The sequence below is a fragment of the Carassius carassius genome, chromosome 24 (assembly GCF_963082965.1).
Source record: "Carassius carassius chromosome 24, fCarCar2.1, whole genome shotgun sequence".
Taxonomy (NCBI): domain Eukaryota; kingdom Metazoa; phylum Chordata; class Actinopteri; order Cypriniformes; family Cyprinidae; genus Carassius; species Carassius carassius.
In genome coordinates, this window is record NC_081778.1 from 21,047,794 (window position 1) to 21,068,476 (window position 20,683).

Genomic DNA, 20,683 nt, shown 5'->3' on the forward strand with positions numbered 1-20,683 from the left:
CTAACACCTCCAGAGTGAGAAGCGCTGGTCCAGAATGGCTCCATGTTTATTAATTCATATTTATTTGAATATTAAAGGCAAGCACAAACTCCACGTAATTATTGCTATTTAAATACTTGACATTAAATAATCTGTTTTGAAGGGGAAAGGAGGGCTGATCTAGGAGGAGATTGTATATATATATAAAAAAAAAGATTTTAAACTTGTAAAGCACATTTATGTCATGTTTCAATAATTGATAAGAAAAATATTCTTTCATAAATATTTCTTTTTTTTCTTATTTCTGAATAAATACAAATTCTCATTATTATTGTAACGCAAAATGTAATACATTATTTCAATCATATTTATACATTATTATTTATAATATTTAAAACCAAGGGCACTATTACTGATGTTGTACTGAATTTATTCTAAAAATAGTGTAACATAGGACAGTATAATTACATTACTACATTAATATTTTTTGCATGCAGTAATGAGACTCTAGAGAAAATGTGCTTAACTGCCAATAAAATATTCATCAAAATGCAAGCACGATTTAAGCCAAGCCTATAATGTATCTAAAAGATTCTAAATGCTTTATTATTGTTTTATTTTTATTTACTTTTACTTAATGCAATAAGAAAAAGAAAAGAAAAAGTCATTTTGAGCCCAAATACAACCCAGGCATTTCTGTGTGAGATTCCCCCAAAACATTTCTGATATAAAATAAATACAGATCTGCAATTACAAAAACCAAGACAGTAGGTCCATCAAAGAGGGTTTCATACAATCTTACAAGCCACTCCAGAGACACCACAAGGACTGGCACACCGTTCCACAATCTACTTATTATGGCTGCAGTCCATCTTCAGGCAGTGCTGCTGGTTGGACCTCAGTTCCCTTTGATCCAGGACTTTTTAGGAAATTGTGTACATGGCAACTCCACAAACCTCACCATATTCTATATTCAGCTTTCTTGGAATAAAAACAGCTTTCAAAAGACCGAGAGCTTTTAAATTGATCCAGAAAGATATAATAAACTGTTATTTATATTTTACAACCACAAGCTATACAGAAATATATATTTCCAAAGAGACAGTTGAGATCTGGGCATTCTTAACAAAGGACTATTTGTAGAAAGAAATCCTTGTAGTGGTTGTTTCAATCCCTAATCTAGTTTAATAAATATTTTTCTAGTTGGTCCTCACAGTACCATCATTGGCTAACTCTAATCAAAACCAGTATAAACAGCTCTACTCACCAAAGCTTAAAGGGATTACAAAGCACATTTTAAAGGGTAACTGTGAATATATTTCTTCCCCTGTGATGTGAGCACTGAGTAACTACTTGCATGTCACAGATCATGATGCCCCTGTTTATGAAGCTGAAAACGTAAAAACTTTTGTTGTGTAAGCTTGCTTAATCTACTCTCCAGATGGCGATTTTGCCATCACTTTTTGCAGAGCCACTGAGTATGTATCGGTCCTCTGCTGAGAAGAGAGTTTGAACAGTGTCTTCATGGGCCTCCAGCTCCTTCTCAACCTTCAGGCTCTCCGAGTCCAACACAAAGATCTTCCCCACAACCTTACTGAGGCCTGACCCACCGTTACAACCAATCCAGACCTAGAGAAAGAGGAGACCACATTTTTTCTTCCAGTGTGCTATATGCTCACATTTCATCCAAGCAAACAAAAAGAAATTACACTACTGTTCAAAAGTCTGGGGTCATTAAGATCTTTTAATGTTTTTGAAAGAAGTCTTTTATGCTTACCAAAGCTTCATCTATTTAATAAAATTACAGTATCGTGGAATATTTTACACTTAAAATAACAGTAATTTTTATTTTAAGTAATTTATTCCTGTGATGGCAAAGTTGAATTTTCAGCAGCCATTACTCCAGTCTTCAGTGTCACATGATCCTTCAGAAATCATATGCTGATTTAAGTGTTTAAGAATTAATAGCATTTCAAGAGTTCAAAAGAACAGCCTCTATTTAAAATAGAAACATTAAAACTTTTTTTCAAATTCCTGAAAGTATGACCATGGAAATGACATGTAAAATGTAACATCTTACCTGATCCTTCACTCTGATCATACAGGTGACCCCACTGCAGTTGGGGACTGTGACCTGTTTAGGTGCTTTGACAGGGTCACTGGAATCCCATATACAAAGCTCTGCTGAGTCAGTGAAACTTGTCCAGATCTGTCTTTTCTATAAAAACACATAACAAGATCCTGAGATCAATCATTATATCTGAGCACATTATAATTTTATGCAATTCACACCATTTAGTGGCATGGCTGACCTCTCTGCCTGTCTGGGTGTCAAATGTGTTTGTGCAAACAGCATGAAAAGGCAAAGGAAAACTACACACTAAAACAACATAAAGTCATACACAGAGATACCATAAATACTCATTCATTAAATTAATAAACAAAGATTTATAACTTAAAACTGGCTTTTTTATACATCATATACAAGTCTTTATGAATAAAAACAGAGGTTCTGTCTATATATATTTTAGGAAGGGGGATAATCATGTTTGGGGGTCATATTTGGTTACAGCTGATACTGTGAGGGGACCATGAAAACACAAACCTCCATAAACAGTGTGACCCTGCTGAAGGATCTGGTTTTCACATCATCTGGGAGGGAAATCTTACAAAGCAGATCTCCACGGGGACTCAGCTTCATGACACAATCCTTGGCACCTTCACAAGCAATAAACACATGCTAAATTTAAATTAAGTAATGTATAGATTGATAATATATTCAATAACATTCAATAATGTTAAAGGGGTCATTTGATGTTGCTAAAAATAACATAATTTGTGTATTTGGTGTAATACAATGTGTTCATGCGGTTAAAAAAACACATTATTTCCCACATACTGTACATTGTACTGTTGCTCCTCTATGCACCGCCTTTCTGAAACATGTTGATTTTTACAAAACTCATCGGTCTGAAAAGTGAGGTGTGATTGGCCAGCTATTCAGTGCGTTGTGATTGGCTTAACACCTCAGGGGTGTTACGGAAATGTTATGCCCCTTACTTTACTGTGATGCCGTGTCTAGGCATGACAAGACAAAATCAATAAAACCCATTATATACGAGGCATTTGTTGCATCCAGTGGGGACATAATTACTGATTATAATGACTTTTACTGTCTTTTTGCATAGCATATCATGCCACGTAAACATAAAACCATTGTCTGCATTTGTGATGGGAGAAACAACAAACACTACCCTACACTGTTCAAAACTCGTGTTTGAATCATCAGTGGCAAATCCTTTGAATATGTAAACATACAGACTGTGAGTCAGAAGCACCAGACTTTGCAAAGTTGGAACTGCCCCACTTTATGGAAACAGACTCACAGGAAACAGTCCTCATCCTCCGTAAAATGCGCTGCACACATCTGAATATTTGAGTTGGACTTTTCTGGAACAGGGTGGTAAATACAACTTAACCACTGATTTCTAGTTGTGTCTTCTTTTGGAAGGCCAAACAAAGTAGTTTTGTTTTCACAATGAAACACACAGTGTCTCCAGTGGCAACAGGGAGAATAAAAGTCAAGCCTTCTTTCTTTGTGTGAACATTTGGGCGGTGTGACGAGTGGGGCGGGGCCGAGAGACGTGGAAACAGGAGCGAGGCCGGTGGAGTGATTGGAGATGAGCGACAGCTGTTCGACCCACCACCGGTCTTGAGTCCCGCGGAAGAGATGGAAGGATATAAAACTGGAGCAACGACAGTGAAGGACGAGAGAGGACCAGGCCTGGACTTTATTTTGTGTTTGCTTTTTATTTGTGTTTATTTCTGTTTTGTGTTTATTTTGATTATTAAAGTTTCATTTGATTGTCCGCCGGTTCCCGTCTCCTTCTTCCCGATGAATATGAAGTTTATATCGTTACAGGTGGCATTATGCAAATCTTCCCACATCGTGATGTAGAGATGTGGGGGCGTGTTAGAACGAGCAGTTTTAGGTAGGACAGGTTGACTCTTAACTTATATAAATAAAATCTCTTTGGATATGAAACGTTAGTCTTTGCAACTTTACAGATCTTCTTTATGCACCAAGAGCTTGTAACACTCCAAATTAGAAAGGAAAAACTGAAATCACATTATATGACCCCTTTAAGCTATCCATTGGCAAAATAAATAAATAAAAACAAACAATTGGCCACCTGAATGCTTTTGTAAAATGTAATATGTAAACATTTTACAGTATACATCGGACCTTCTAGTTAACAACAGTTTTGGACAGTTTTACCAAGCTCAAACTTACCACACCATAATTCGTCATTGTTAATCTGAATGGACTGCAGTCTGTCACAGGACAGATGAAACTGCCGCTTCACCTTCAGAGAGGGGACGTCCCAAACGATCACAGTGCCATCTGCACTACAGGAATAGACCTGTGCTTGGCTTGGAGAGCAAATCAAAATGACATTGTTCATAATGTAATCTCTATTCTCAACCACCTCTGCCAAATATACAGAAAGTACCACAAACAATGCTCCCACCTGATGGGGACACATTTAATTGTATTTTTGGAGTAAATAATATTTTTCTTAATTTCTTTATCTATGTAACAAACCAAATATGTGTTTATATATATATATATATATATATATATATATATATATATATATATATATATATATATAACAAAATATAATACATTCTACTAACATTTTATATATATATTATATATATTGCAATGCAGTCGGTCTCATCCAGCCAGGATACAGACCAAGTGAATGATGTTACTGTCCAGTACTCACCGTGGTCTGTTCTCAGGGTTCAGTTTCTCCAGGGCAAAGTCTGTGACCTCTCCACGGTGCTCAGTCAGCTGTTTATGACACAGCATACTGCGAGTGTTAATTATGTAAATCACGGAGTCCTCAGAACCAATCCACACCTGCTTCTGGTCCAATCCCATCATGCAGTTCTGGGCACCAAAAAAGAAAAAAAAAACTACTGTGTGAAATCAGTTTTGAGATTTAGACTGTAATTACAAAGCTGCAAACATTATGGCAAGGTGCTCCAATCCACAAGGTGGCTTCATATACAATTTACTAAGGTCCCTTAGGCCCCTTTACATTAATACTTGAATAACACATTCTCAACAACTGCAGGGTCACTAAATTGATTTCTTAAATTAAACTTTTGATATTGCTGATATCAAGTACTTTTCTATCATCTTCAATATATTAAATCAAAATCTTAAAATATATCAATATATTAAATCTTAAAATCAAACAGCATCATCTTACCAGTCGAGATTCTCCTAAATGAATACAGTTTTGCATCAGGGACCAACTGACAGCATCAAACACAACCACTTTCCCACAGCTGAGAGCACACCAGAGCTTAGGGTTTCCATCCACATCTCTATTTAACTGACCTGGAAGATGTTAAAAAGAATGATTTAACATGAAATCTTACACAAGCAGTTTATATAAATCTTACATAACACAGATGCTTACACAAATAAAGTTTATATTTATAACAAAGAAACAAACAAAAAAAAAAACCGAAAAAGTTTCATTTGATAACATGCATATGCTCAATTCATGCAGTATATAGCTTTGTCCAGTATGATTCACTTTTCAGTCTGAAAAAATGTGTCTAACAACCTGAACTGAAATAATGTATATCATAATCTGACAAAGTCTGTCAGGGGACAGATTAGACAGGACAAACCCAGACCATAAACATATCTTATCTATTTCACCAAAAACTCCTGCATGCAGACCTGGAGTGTAGAGTAAGACATCGACAGACTGAGGGAGCGTCATGTTCTGGGACGGATTGATCTTGTGTTTCAGAGTCTCTGCTGTGGGTCTGGGGACGATCATGGGGACTGTGGGAATGAGGACAAGATACTTTAATTCAACTGTCTTGTCTTCATCATGCAGTTGTTCTTACAGGTAGGGAGTGAGACACACCTTCATGTCGCTGCTTTTCAAAATAGGCCAGTTTGGAGGCAGCACAAATAGCCTTCTGTGTCTTTAAGCATGCCACCACTGCATCCATAAGCAGGACATTGGTCAGGGCCTGCTGCACACACTGGGGGTCCTGATAAACACAAGAGACCACAAAAAAAACTAAAGTATTTTGTGAAGTTGTAGTTTAAACATGCATTGATTTTGAAAAGTCATCGTCTCAAACAAGGAAAGAGAAACAAACTTGAATCCTTAATAAAAAATAAAAAACAGCATATTGAATAATGTACACCTGAAGGATGTTTATCTAATGGCAGTAAATGGGAATGAACTAGTAGGCCATATCAAAGGATGTGTGTGATTGTCAAAACTATTACTCCCTAAACACCCTGTTACCGTTAGAAACAATGAATGGATGCAAATTCAGCTTTGCCATTACATGAATAAATGAAATGTAAAAATAGAAAATAATTGCTCTAGAATTTTTTTTTTTGATTCCAGTTTTAGATATTTCACAGTACAGATTAATTTTACCTTATGGTTGTCTGCCATCATTCTCCCAGCCCACATCTCCTTGATCATCAGGTTCCACAGTTCACACTCAGATTTTAAATTAGCCTCAAATATTTCTTTCCTTAGACTGTTCTTGATCTTTAGAGAGGGGATCCTCAAAAACGGGGCAACGGAGAGGTTCACTTCCTGTGTTCACAGGATTCATACGGTTACCACAAACACTAATTTCTCATTTTAAAAGTAATATTACAGCTTATAGGTATAAAGACTCACAAACCTCAATGTCCCTAAACTTGGCAATCTCAACATATCCACATCTGCCTGTCAGCAGAAAGAGCCTCTTTTGAGTCATGGCAATTCTGCCAGCACCATAACTGGTCTTCACAGAGCTGGACAGCTTGTACACACACTCATTGTTGTCTAGACATTCCAGGACCTCAGCAGGCAGGTCAATGTCCTGTGCTTCTGCCTCGGCCTGTTTCCAGAAGCTATAAAACACTCTGAACATCTCTGGATGAATATGCTTCGGACCACCTGAGAAGAACAAACATATTACAATAAAATATTTTACACAACACTAGCAGAATATTTTTATTTTCTTTTTTTCAGATTTTTTAGAATTAATTTGTATTATTTTCTTTTTGTTTAAATGTATTCAAAATATAGTTTATGATTATACACTACAAGTCTTACAGTTTGAAAATGAAAGGTGCAGTGTGTAAATTTTAGCAGCATCTAGAGGTGAGGTTGTGAATTGCAACCAACGGCTCAGTCCCCCGCTCACCCCTCCCTTTAGAGAAGCTACCGTCGCCTACAGAGGTAAAGATGTCATCGGTAAAGACATCAGAGAGCAAAGAGATTTCTTTACGAAGGTAATCAAGGAATTATATTTACTTAATTATTCAATAAATCTATGCTATTGCAAATGTTAATGTACTTGTTCATCATTGTGTCAGTGTTTTATTTGCAAGAACAACAAAGTGACGAAACACGCTCTGTAGAGCAGTTTGTCCATTTAAGGCTACTGTAGAAACATGGTGGCGGCTTCCATGCAAGGGGACCCGCGGTGTATGTAGATAGAAATTGCTCAATCTAAGGTAATAAAAACATAACGGTCCATTAAGTAAGGTCTTTATACACCTCTGAAAACATAGTTATATATATTATATTGCATTTCTGTAGATAGATCGTTGTAAATATTACACATTGTACCTTTAATATTCATTAATAGCCTGAGGTTTGCCAAACATTAAATATAAACTATAGAATACAGCAAAGCTAAAGAAGACAGCAAAGTACCAATAAATTAAATATTCTATCTCTATTATCTCCATCCAAAAATTCTATGTCTATTACTAACTGGTATGGTACAAATATATTGTGTATCCTTAATGGTTTTATACAATGACACAGTACAGCTTAAAACTTACCGATTATGAGAGCTTCAAACAGTCTCTGTGAAGTGGCCATGTCCCGCACAATACCAGACTGCTGAGTGCACATCACAAACTCCTCCAGCTGCATAGGGGTCTTGGGCAGCTCAAACTTCTTCACGTGATAGTCTGATTCCACATGCTCGCTTTTTTCATTGTTCTTCATCTGACAGATGAGTTGCTTGAGCTCAGATCTTTTCTCTACCTGGACTCTATCCTCTATCTGCAGAGAGTCCATCAGCGTCTTCACCAGCTCTCCAGGAAAAATCGCAATATCTGTTTTGTAGAGGTTCTGGAAGTCGCTGAGGGCATCCAGTCGCTTAGAGCTCAGCATGTTGATGAGGCCGCGCAGGTAAAAGTATCTTGCTAGCAGGGAGGAATCATCAAGTGGGGTGGCCGATATGGCTTTGTTCAGCTGGAGGATAAGAACCCCAAAGTAATGGAGTACATTGGGGTAGTTCAAGGGAGAAGGGAAATCTGGGAGATGGAAGATCTTGAATGGCCTGACTGGAGTATTCAAAGCTTTTGGGATAAGGAATTTCACAAAGATGGTCAGTAACATAAATATATTATGATAATCTGTAAATACAAAGCAGCATTACAGTACTGCAGTTCTCTTACGCTTTTCAGGAATGATCTTAGTTGGAGACATCTTTTCGAGGAGACTCAGGTGTTTCTTGTTGTCCAGGTCAGGGAGACTTGAGCCCAGACGTTTACTCAAACCGCTCTCTAAAGAAACATTTCGCAAAACTATTTCCTTAATGGTGGGTCTGCGAGAGTAATCCATCGATCTACACAATCTACAGAAATGAATAACAAATTATTAAACAAAACAACAGTATATATATATATATATATATATATATATATATATACTGTCACTTTCAATTAATTTAATGCTTACAAAAATCACTAAACATTTTTATTATTAAGGTGTAAAATCCGTTATTCTATACAACTTGGCGAGGAAATTTTTACGAAAAAGACAACACAGCTTTAACTTACTTTTGGTCTTCTGTCTGAGTACTGAGCTCCATTTGGGTAAATTTGTCTCTTTTTCCATTCAAACGTTCTTTCAAGAATGAGTGGAAAATGTGTGTTTCCAAGACCTGTCATGAATAAAAAGCCACCAGTCATATTATTCTATTTTGAATGTTTGTAGACCAGACATATTATTAAATTGAAAGCCACCTTTTTGTAAAATTGTTTGTCGTCTGGCTCCCTGGTCTTCAGAAACTCATCAGTGTTAAAGATTCTGTGTTCGTAATTAAGGTAATCACTGACATCTCTGGATAAAGAAACATTTAATTACACGTGTAGATGATTAAAAAATCAGGTCTAGTGTTCTGCACAGGTTCTTACTGACCTAAACATGTTAACGATGAGCTCCAGGGTGATGTTTTGTATTTCCAAATTGAGCCTGTGCTGCCAGTGTCTTCTCTGCATCCGCAGCTCATAAAGACTGCTACATATTCTCTGATGAACCATTTCCAAGTCATAGTGTAATTGAAGACCTTTCCTTCTACATGAAGATCCAGCAAACCAATTAAAGTTCTGACAAATACATGGCCGAATTCATTACAAACATATAATGGGACCTGGGGCCTATACCATGAAACTGGATTAGAGTTCAGTTTAGATTGTGCCCTTAAATCCATCACACATGAATTGAGTGCAGGATTAGTTAAGGTGACAGAGAAAGTTGATGATCAGCATCATTGTACCCAGGGCCATAGCTGGGGTTTGCGGGGCCTTGGTGAAGGTTGTACCAGTGGGCCCTGTTTGAAACTGTTTAATTTATATGTTCATTCTATTTATTGATTTGTGCTAATTGCACAATGTTTAGGTTGTATCATGTTTGTAGGTGTCCAGGTAGAGAAAACAAATAATTAAATATAAAATAGCACTGCATAGTCTTCACTGTAAAAATTTAATTAACAGTCAAACCAAAAATTTATTTGCTCTAGTTTATAAAATGGTAATAAAATATGACAAGAACTCAAAGCAACTGAACTGTCAGAACAAATTAATCTTGATAATGTCAGATAACTTTGATAGAAAGATATGTAATGGATTACAATCAACCAAAACTTCAGACAACTGTTAGTATGACAATATTTGCACAACTATCAATGCTTAATTTTGTTCAGTATGTGGTGTGAAAAGGTTGCATTAGCAATTCAGGGAAAAAAACACGTAAGCAAAACATGATGAGGTCAAAGTGTCTGAATAATTTTTTTTCTATCAATTTCACTAGTAGTCCAATGTATGAAGATTTTTTGGGTATAATATGTCACAGCTCGCTTTAATTTGCTATACTCTCTTACCTAAATTAATTATAGTGTCCTGCACCTACTATTGAATCTTAAAATTTTTTTTTATTTCTTTCATTTTCTTGGATTAACATTACAGCAGCTAGTAGCTAAATTAGGCGCTTTAAGAGACGATGAAGCATATAATACACATCCCATTTTTTTCCTCAACTGTTTACTTTCACTTAAGAAATAACCGACAGTTTTTTCGAACATACTTTCCAAGATGGGTATTTTGACATATTTTGTATGTTTTTGTCGGTACAAGAGCAAAAAGAGGCAAATTCTGTTTTAAAAAAGGTGCAGGAAGGAAGTTCGAGGAGAACTTCTCAAAGGAGAGCTCGGTTTAGTGTCGCTGTCTGTCAGACGCGGCTCTCTCTCCGCGTGCCCACCGAACACAGCGCGCGAGTTGAGCTTTTCCGCGTCTTGTGTTTGAATGATTTAAATCTTTTGAATGTTTCAATTGTAAAGTGGTCAGGCTTAAAAACACATAAAAATGATAAGCTTTCGTGATCGTCATTTTAGGCTGGCCTCAGCCAGACGGCTGAGATCGATGGGGCCCCCCCTCGGCCGTGGGCCCCTATAATCGTCACCACCTTTCACCCCACTAGCAACGGCCCTGATTGTACCAACAAAGCCTGATTGGATGGTTTGGATTTGTCAACTTGAGTTTGTTAAACTACTATAATTGTGCAGGCCTCTGGTCTCCATGAGTATCTTGTATATTTTGATTACTCCAGTAGAATAAAAATCCTTAGCATTAGCAAGACTGCATTTAATGGTTAAATGTTTCTTACCGACACTTGAAACGCTGAGCAGCTGCCTGTGGGATGTCTGGGACATCAACATAATGACAGCCAGAGCAGGACACGGTTCCCTCATCAATATTGATCAGAATCAGGTCATCTGTTAACTGATAAACAGACAAGGATTTCATAGATCTCAAATCAAAGAAGTGGACACACTGTTGATTTAAGTCAAAATCATGAATATTTCTACGTATTAAAGTTAGCTAGGGACAGTTTTAATTGAGATAAATAAACCAATCAAGCTTATGCATTTTACAGGTGCTTCTCAATAAATTAGAATGTCGAGGAAAAGTTAATTTATTTCAGTAATTCAACTCAAACTGTGTAGCTCATGTATTAAATAAATTCAATGCACACAGACCGAAGTAGTTTAAGTCTTTGGTTCTTTTGATTATGATGATTTTGTCTCACATTTAATAAAAACCCACCAATTCACTATCTCAACAAATTAGAATACTCCATAAAACCAATAATAATATAAAAAAAATATTTAGTGAATTGTTGGCCTCCTGGAAAGTATGTTAATTTACTGTACATGTACTCAATACTTGGTATGGGCTCCTTTTGCTTTAATTACTGCCTCAATTCAGTGTGGCGTGGAGGTGATCAGCTTGTGGCACTGCTGAGGTGGTCTGGAAGCCCAGGTTTCTTTGACATTGGCCTTCAGCTCATCTGCATTTTTTGGTCTCTTGCTTCTCATTTTCCTCTTGACAATAACCCATAGATTCTCTATGGGGTTCAGGTCTGGTGAGTTTGCTGGCCAGTCAAGCACACCAACACCATGGTTATTTAACCAACTTTTGGTGCTTTTGCCAGTGTGGGCAGGTGCCAAATCCTGCTGGAAAATGAAATCAGCATCTTCAAAAAGCTGGTCAGAAGAAGGAAGCATGAAGTGCTCCAAAATTTCTTGGAAAATGGGTGAAGTGACTTTGTTTTTTTTTAAATAAAAAAATAAAAAAACAAACACAATGGACCAACACCAGCAGATGACATTGCACGCCAAATCATCACAGACTGTGGAAACTTAAAACTGGACTTCAGGCAACTTCGGCTATGAGCTTCTAAACCCTTCCTCCAGACTCTATGACCTTGGTTTCCAAATGAAATACAAAACTACTCATCTGAAGAGAGGACTTTGGACCACTGGGCAACAGTCCAGTTCTTCTCAGCCCAGGTAAGACACCTCTGACGTTGTCTGTGGTTCAGGATTGGCTTAACAAGAGGAATACGACAACTGCAGCCAAATTCCTTGAAACGTCTGTGTGTGGTGGCCCTTGATGCCTTGACCCCAGCCTCAGTCCATTCCTTGTGAAGTTCTCTAACATTCTTAAATCGATTTTGCTTGACAATCCTCATAAGGCTGCAGTTCTCTCGGTTGGTTGTGCATCTTTTTCTTCCACACTTTTTCCTTCCACTCAACTTTCTGTTAACATGATTGGATACAGCACTCTGTGAACAGCCAGCTTATTGGCAATTCATTTTTTTGACATACACTCCTTGTGAAGGGAGTCAATGATTGTCAGAGACCATTTTGAAGGCTCAGGAAATCTTTGCAGTAGTTTTTTGAGTTGATTAGCTGATTGGCATGTCATCATATTCTAATTTGTAGAGATCGTGAATTGCTGGGTTTTTGTTAAATGTGAGCCAAAATGACCACAATTAAAAGTACCAAAGACTTAGACTGCTTCATTCAGTGTGCATTTAATTTATTTAACAATATTTATTTAATACATGAGTTTCACAATTTGAGTTGAATTACTGAAATAAATGACCTTTCCTCGAAATTCTAATTTATTGAGAAGCACCTGCATATGAACTAAAGCAAGGGTTTTCAAAAATTGCCCAGGAGAATTATGCTCCTAAGATATAAAGGCATCTATAAATACACAATTATACTGTGTGAAAAATATGAATCATAATATTAAAAATACAACTTCTTATTTTAAATGAACAATTTGTCAAAATTAAATACTTGACTTTTATTATTATAATTGCTTTGGTATTGTATTAATGCCAAAAGAAATCATTGGATATGATAAATTATTATAAAATATATTAATCTTTTGTATTGTTACATTTTGATACAGAATAAAAATGTCATCAATAAAAATCATCAAAAGCCTTTTCTCCTCTCAGAATTCCCCAGTCCTTCTATCACCCCATCTTGGGCCCAAATTTGAAAAATTTTGAACTCAATTTTGAATTTTGAAAAATCCTGAATTAAAGAACACCTGAATGAGTTAATAGAGACCATTATTTAAGCTTTACCTGGGCAACGTCCTCATAGTGGCTGATGTGGCATCCCATGAGGAAGGTAGTTGGTGCCATAACAAAGTCAAGCATCTGTTGTGACAGTATAGGCACCAGTGTGTGCTGCCAGTGCAGGGGCCAAATATACAGCATGAAACACTCTATGATCAGGGTCAGTTTGGCCCAGTCTGAGGAAAAGAACACCATACGCTGCTCTGTGAGTATACTGGCAATGATCTGCAGGGAACAGAGATATAAAACATTTTTTTCAATGTGATGTGGACCAAAACATTCATTAACACTTTTGTTTCATCAAAAAGTTCATCCATTGTTTTTATCTAAAATTGACTGGTTGTGATTCCCAGACCGTCTGTGTTCACACAAACTGCTAACAAAAAAAACCCTCAATTATTTTTGTTTCCATATTAAATCATTTATGTTTGAGACCTGCATCAGCTCTCTAGACTTGAAGCAGAAGAGCGGAAGATGCAAGTCCAAGTCGATAACAGGATGGTTTTTGTCTTCTCTGGATGGAAGGACAATCGTCAGAGGTCTTAAGGTGAACGCCTGACATAAAAAATAATATAAATACTTCACATGTATTATGCATTTTGTATTATGCATAGATTGTATTATGCATTTTTTGCACAATGACAATTTTATTTCAGTTCTCCAACTCCGATAAACTTTAGATGTCTAAAAGAACCCACCACATACAGCTGGCCAGGAGGAGGAACTGGGACTAGAGCCAGTTTAGCAGAAAACTCCTTCACTTGCTCTTCCATATCAGTCATTTGACAGATTTTGAGCTGACCTAAGAGGCTGCGGGTGGGAGAGAGAAAACTCAGGAAATGGAAGAAAAGGTGGTGTGTGTGTGTCATTTTGGATGTTAAAATGCTTTCTCCTATATCAGTTTAATATGCAAAGAAAACTATTTGTAGGTAATTTTCTGAAATGTGTGAATACTGTGGCTCTAAAGTGATTTCAAAACAAGCTCTGTTTTTACAATAATTCAACTAATGCAAATATATGTGTTGTATGTGTGTTTCTTATAGTATAGACAAACTGAAGACAGAATAGCAGAATCTAGTAATGCTGATAAGTCTCTTGTTATATATTCTCCTATTCCTGGGAGATAAAACGGTCTCTATATTTATCTATGGTACACCATCATCGATAATGATAGTAAAAATGTAAAGGCAGGTGTTATGAGTGTCAAGCAGACAGTATTCAAATGCAAAAAATTGTTTATTTGAATTTCAGATGTGGCTCAGGGAGCATTATCAGTGGTGCACGAGATAAGGTGATGGTGATGTACCAAAATTAAATATTATATTGTGATAATTGTTTTAGCTATGTTGCCCAGCCCTATATTCTCCTTTGTTTCCCAAATATTTTCTTGTTTTTCAGTACATGTGAATAAATGTCTTGAATCGTACCTAGACAGACAGTCCTTGAGAGCATTGTAATATGGGTGTTTTGATATAACACATATTGCATAACCAATGTAGAGTTGTGGAGACTTGTACAATGACTGGTGTCCATTCTGCATTCCTTCCTGTATAGCAGGGTTTAAAACAAAATATTTGAATATGTCAGTGCCTTAATCAAAAGAATATCAACTGGAAACCACCATATAGTCAGGAAAGTACTTCCCATTGCAGTTTCAGTTTCATTAAACAATGGTATTAGTTTGATCTTGTGATCTTAAACAAATGATATTCATATGAACGTGTGTGTGTGTGTGTGTGTGTGTGTGTGTATGTGCTCTTGTTTTAATGACATATCAGGACACAACTCTGTATAATGTCATGGGTATGACACAGGTATTACAAGGAGAGGGTGACTTATGAGGACATAACCCATGTCCCCATTTGTCCTTTGTCCTAACATGACCTGTGTCTACTTTAAATAACCAAATAGGACATATTAATATGTTACTATTTTAAACACATATTCAATCCACAAGATGCAAAAGAAAAAAAAAAGCTGTAAATCAATTGCCTAAAATTCAATAGAAAATAGAATATTTGCATATTCAGTATTTGCATATAGGTCTCAATACTTGCACTGTTAGCAGAAACATTCACTTCGCATTTGACTTCATTTTGCCTTCTTTTTTAAAAACATTTTTGCTAATTCAAACAGAATAACTGAAATAATTTTACCATTAAAATTAATAGGAATAACTGCAAAAGTGTTCACTAAACTGGCATTGTCTATGAACAGATAAACAATAATACAGTTGTTAAATAAATCTTAAATGTAATCTTAAATGTTATTAGTCCGGAGAGTAATACACTTTAATAAAAAGTTCAGCACAGGTGTTATAAAAATATAAAAAATGAATCTTACCTGTATTGATCTACAGTACTGGAGAACTACTCCATGAGACTGGTTTCCAAACACGTCAGTGAAGACTAGGAAGTGAAATTGTTCATCCTTTTGCTCCTTAGTTATCTGAAGTCCACCTGATTTAAAAGAAAGAAATGAATGTTTGTCTAATCTTATCATTCTAAACTAAAGTTACAGCTACTGTGAACTGAACTACAGTATTAAACATTTACTGCATTGCAGTAAGTTAAAACCATTATTATTATTCTCTTATATTGTTGTGTGCTGACCATTGGAACAAATCCTATAGAGATGTTTCTGAAGTATTACAACTATGTAATCTATTAAGATCTGCATGGAACAGGGTTTCAGCAGAATGCACTGATATGATTCAACAACCAGACAAGCTTTTGCAAACAAAGTTGTTTCACCTGGAAAGCAGAGTTGTGGCAGCGCCAGATCCAGGTCTTTGGGAACACTAACTTCATCTGTGGTTTCTTCATTTTTCTTCTTATTGAAGAAGTGCTGTTGCTGGGTCTGGCTGAGGTTTCTCACAGATGGTTCACTGAGATTCTCTGTAGACACAAATGGAGGCGCATGGACCTGCAAGACCACAGGATCGAGCAGCGGTAGAGGACTTCCATACACCTGCAGCAAAGACTGGACACAATGCTTTTTCAAGACCACTGATATGACTCAATATGACGATAATATAAACATCATTTTAAACTTTTTTTTTTCAAAAGCAATATTCCCTTTTTAGATGCAATAAATAAATAAACAAATCTATAATCGAATCATATCAAATAGATCAAATAAAATAATTTAATGAACCTTAGTTCATTCTAGCACCTTTCAGAGTCTAGCAGAGTCTAACACCTTTCACAAACAAACTCCCATGAACCGCTATGAAATAAAATAAAAATAAATATTTCATTCATATAAAAAAACAGATTTTATCTTTAAAATTGAGACTCAACATCAAAGTTAAACTGAAAACAAAATGCAGATTCCATCAGAATATAGTCTATAGCTCTAGACCTGTTCCATCATGTTTGATGCATAAGTTGCTTTAAATGAAGAGATCCGTTGTGCCTTACACCTCATAACAGTTTAACAAAAACTTGCCGAAGGAAATTATTTTACCTGGGACAGCTCCTTCAGTTTATCATATTCAGGTCCAACAACGACACAAGCTTTCAGTAATCCTGAAGGCAGACCGTCTGCCATTGATAATCAACAGGATTGGCACTCCTTATAAGATCTGTAAACAGAGAGATCAGTGAAGAAAACACACATATTCGTTTCAATCTCAGAAATGTGTAGCTCCTGGGCTGCGAACTGCCATCTAAAGGAAGTAAAACATTTTTGCTTAACACTGCAGATTATATGTGATGAACTTTAAATATGCAATATTAAGATAGAATGTATACATTAAAAAGTCAAGAATAACACAACAGCATGGTTGTGGGAACAAACTAAAAAAAGTTATTATTATACAGACACCACGGAAACCACAGATAAAAGAGATGTGCCAATAATCTCATTTTCCCTGCTCTGGGAAATTCCTGGGTTAAAGTTGACTCATGCAGGTGTTGCAAGAGTAAAATGTCTATAAAAAAAACAAAAAAAACAAAACAATAAGCTTTCTGGAGACCTTATAGGTTAGAATACGTGAATAGCCAGGGTGGGACATGTTATTATTTTGGACAAGTATTCAATCCACAATTTAAACAACATGCAACACATTGTAAAAATATAATTATTTGCAAGCCAATTATATATATATATATATATATATATATATATAAGATACTGTAACAAAATGAGCTGTAAGTGAATAGAAAAAAGAACATGTATATATTTTACTGTAGTCAGGGGAAACATACAATATGCATTTCTTCAACTTCAGATAATGAGTCACTGCTTTTAATTTGCCAAAATGTATTAACAGTTTTGCTAATTCAAGCACGATAACTGTAATAATTCAAGTATTTAACCTAATAAGATTAATTGCAAAAAACTCGAAGAGCAGCTGATATTCTCAATGAACAGATAAATAGGCTAATCTTAAAGTTTTAATATAAGCCGATAACACTGTTTTTTTTTCTTCTTAAAGTTGATATTCTAACCATGTAAATAAATGCGCATCTTTGCTGTAAAGATAAGAATGCACGTACCTTTGTCGATCACCGGTATTATGAAAGTGAAATTAAGGCACAGACAGGTTGAGACAAGAGACAGGACAAGCTGCTGAATGAGAGTGATCTCATTTTCATTCAAGGAACAATAACACACAATGTTATCAAGAAAATGACATTAAAATAAGAGAAGAAAACAAACTTTCAAAGTTCTTACAACTTTCTTATTCACAGAGTCTCTGATACTGTAAATATACTTATTTCCATTTATTTTACATTTGTGAAATTTGGTCAATAGAATAAGTAGATAAATTAAGTAAAAGTACTGTTTATATTGGTCAGGATAGTCAGTACACTGTAAAAAAAAAAAAAAACTGTTGTTTTTACAGGAAAACGCTGGCAGCTGTGGTTACCAGAGAATTCCTGTAGAAAATACAGTAGCACCGTAGATGACCTTTACGGACGAAATATGTAAATTGATTTACAGTGAATGAAATGACGGCTGAATCACATTAAAAAATTGTTAAGTCTACAATCTTTTTTTGTTATTTTCACATAACTGTGTTGTAAATGGACACTTTCCTGTATTTTTTAAATGTAATAATTGCTTATTGTGCAAATTAACAGGGAAATATCAAACAAAAAACTAATTTAAACTGGTAAAACAACAGTAAAACTTTGCACTTTAAATGGGGATATCCTGTATATTATACATAAAATATCCATAATATATTGTATTTTTGTGTTTTAATAATGAAGTTACATTGTGGTAATTTAAAAAACATCTTGAAATAAGACAAGAGAGGAAAATATCACTTTTGCTAAATTTATTTAACAGCCATCAAAACAGTTGTAAATAGCTGGATGCATTTTATTTTTTCAAACTAAGTTTGAAAAGTAATTTTTTAACAAAGTTTAAAGTGCCAGGCACACAACAACTCACAGTATGGCATAAAACAATTGGCTCATTTCTTTCAAACATACACAAGATGCAAAGAACATACATGTAATGTTTTTTTTTTTTTTTAACTATGACTGAATCCAAGTTGAAATACTCCAGAAGATTAATAACCTCTTTAAATCTGGACATTTTTCCATCACAAACTTTAAAAGCCAGGCACACAACAACCCAATTTACAACAACCCACACTCTCCCTGTCTGGAATGTTCCACAGTATGGCATAAGACTTATCAATCTCCATAGAGACAATCAGGTGATGCCAATAGGCCAAGTTACAGGTCAGATCAGTTACAGTGCACTTTTAAGTGTTTAAAACAAATTACATAGTGCGTTAACCATAATACACATTGTGGATTTAACAAAGTGAAAACAGTACCTCTTCTCAAACAAACAGTCAAAGTCAACAGAAAGAGTCCATATTTAGGCTTAGCGCCACTCGTGATCGGAGAGTTCCTGCATCAGGGTGAGGACTCGAGGGTTCAAGTTGAGAGGATGCTTGGAGTTTTTATTCTTGTACTTTGGTTCCCTTTTCTGGGTTTATTGAAAAAAAAACCTGTAGAATAAAAGCATATTAAGCATTTTAGTTGATAAGTAAAAAACTACAGTGTGTGTGTGTGTGATATATATATATATATTTGTATGTATGTCTGTACGTGTGTCTGTCTGTGTTTGTGCCTGTCTGTCTCTGTGTGTGTGTGTGTGTGTTTCTGTCTGTCTGCGTGCATGTCTGTCTCTGTGTGTGTGTTTCTGTCTGTCTGTGTGTGTGTGTGTGTGTGTTTCTGTCTCTCTGCGTGCGTGTCTGTCTCTGTGTGTGTGTGTGTGTGTTTCTGTCTGTCTGCGTGCGTGTCTGTCTCTGTGTGTGTTTCTGTCTGTCTGCGTGTGTGTCTATCTCTGTGTGTGTGTGTGTGTTTCTGTCTGTCTGCGTGTGTGTCTATCTCTGTGTGTGTGTGTGTGTTTCTGTCTGTCTGCCTCTGTGTGTGTTTCTGTCTGTCTGCATGCGTGTCTGTCTGTCTGTGTGTGTGTGTGTGTGTGTGTTTGTGTGTCTGTCTGCGCGTGCCTGTGTGTCTGTCTGCGTGCATGTGTATGAGCCAGACTAGACCAGGGAAAGTAGAAATGAGAAAGCCATGTTTACTCACATTTGAAGAAACTCCAGAGTTGAAGCCAGCTCAGATGGATAATGGATATTAAAACAGTAGTAGCTCCTGAACGTGAGGCACAATGCAGAACTGAATGAGATGTTTGTGTTGATTAGGTTCTGATCCAGACTCAGCATGTACCTTGTTGAGGAATAGCAGGACTGTCCTAAGAACAAATTATTTAACAGGTTATATCAATAAGCTCTGCATTCACATGACAAATTATATAAACAGTGCAATAAAAAAAGATTGAAAAAAATAAAAACAGACTTACCACAGATAATAACAGCAGGGGTCAGAGGCACTTGCTCCAGTTGGACATCTTCTGCTAGACATCTATGTTCTACATGGAAGAACTTGGACTCCTCCTCAAAGTAGCTGAGCAGAAGAAGGAGTATCTCTATCACATCATCTGAGCAGCCACTCTGTCTGAAGATTTCCCTGATGACAGGCAGAGAACAAATCGTACTCTTTAATGCAGTCAAAGATTTTAGTTATTGTAAAGGCTTGACCTAACTCATGCAAATTTTGCATTTCCTCAACGATACTCTGTATGGTAGAGGCAGGAATCAGCAGCTGTCCTTGCAGTTTAAGGTAAAAGAGACAAATGTTTCTGAAATAAGAATGACTATCATTATCTGGCATATCAATGGCTGCACTTTAAGTGAGACACTAGTTCTATCTCCGTGTGAAAATGGCAGGAACATAATGAAATGGCGCATTTTAAATCCGCAACAACAGCTAAAGTTAAAGTTAAGTAACGTTAGCTTGCGGTGCAGGTGCATTGTGTACACGATAATAATGGCCCTTGAAAGCTGAGTAAGTGGTAAATGTTTGACTACAGTTGGCGCCAACATA

At 36.2% G+C, this 20,683-nt stretch overlaps 1 protein-coding gene across 1 annotated transcript; it reads right to left on the bottom strand.

Moving 5' to 3' along the window:
* Window positions 1-1,178: 1,178 nt before the first annotated feature.
* LOC132103664 (DENN domain-containing protein 3-like) lies at window positions 1,179-17,857 on the bottom strand. The gene is made up of 24 exons (XM_059508763.1): window positions 17,768-17,857; window positions 16,734-16,851; window positions 16,019-16,247; window positions 15,609-15,724; window positions 14,693-14,811; window positions 13,964-14,075; window positions 13,701-13,820; window positions 13,272-13,490; window positions 10,992-11,107; window positions 9,249-9,404; window positions 9,074-9,170; window positions 8,888-8,991; window positions 8,504-8,682; window positions 7,880-8,404; window positions 6,727-6,983; window positions 6,471-6,635; window positions 5,940-6,069; window positions 5,747-5,854; window positions 5,265-5,395; window positions 4,773-4,939; window positions 4,274-4,413; window positions 2,585-2,697; window positions 2,060-2,197; window positions 1,179-1,608 (listed from the first exon to the last, which is right to left on the bottom strand). The coding sequence occupies exons 2-24, from the start codon at window positions 16,815-16,817 to the stop codon at window positions 1,405-1,407; spliced, it is 3,729 nt and encodes a 1,242-aa protein (XP_059364746.1). The 5' UTR covers window positions 16,818-16,851; window positions 17,768-17,857; the 3' UTR covers window positions 1,179-1,404.
* Window positions 17,858-20,683: the final 2,826 nt, after the last annotated feature.

Excerpts from the sequence above, each read along its gene's own strand:
- LOC132103664 (XM_059508763.1), bottom strand. The coding sequence starts at position 16,817 with ATGGCAGACGGTCTGCCTTCAGGATTACTGAAAGCTTGTGTCGTTGTT. Across the intron at positions 13,491-13,700 it reads AGTCTAGAGAGCTGATGCAG|ATCATTGCCAGTATACTCAC; the intron begins GTCTCAAACATA and ends TGTTCCCTGCAG. Across the intron at positions 6,984-7,879 it reads GTTTGAAGCTCTCATAATCG|GTGGTCCGAAGCATATTCAT; the intron begins GTAAGTTTTAAG and ends TGTTCTTCTCAG.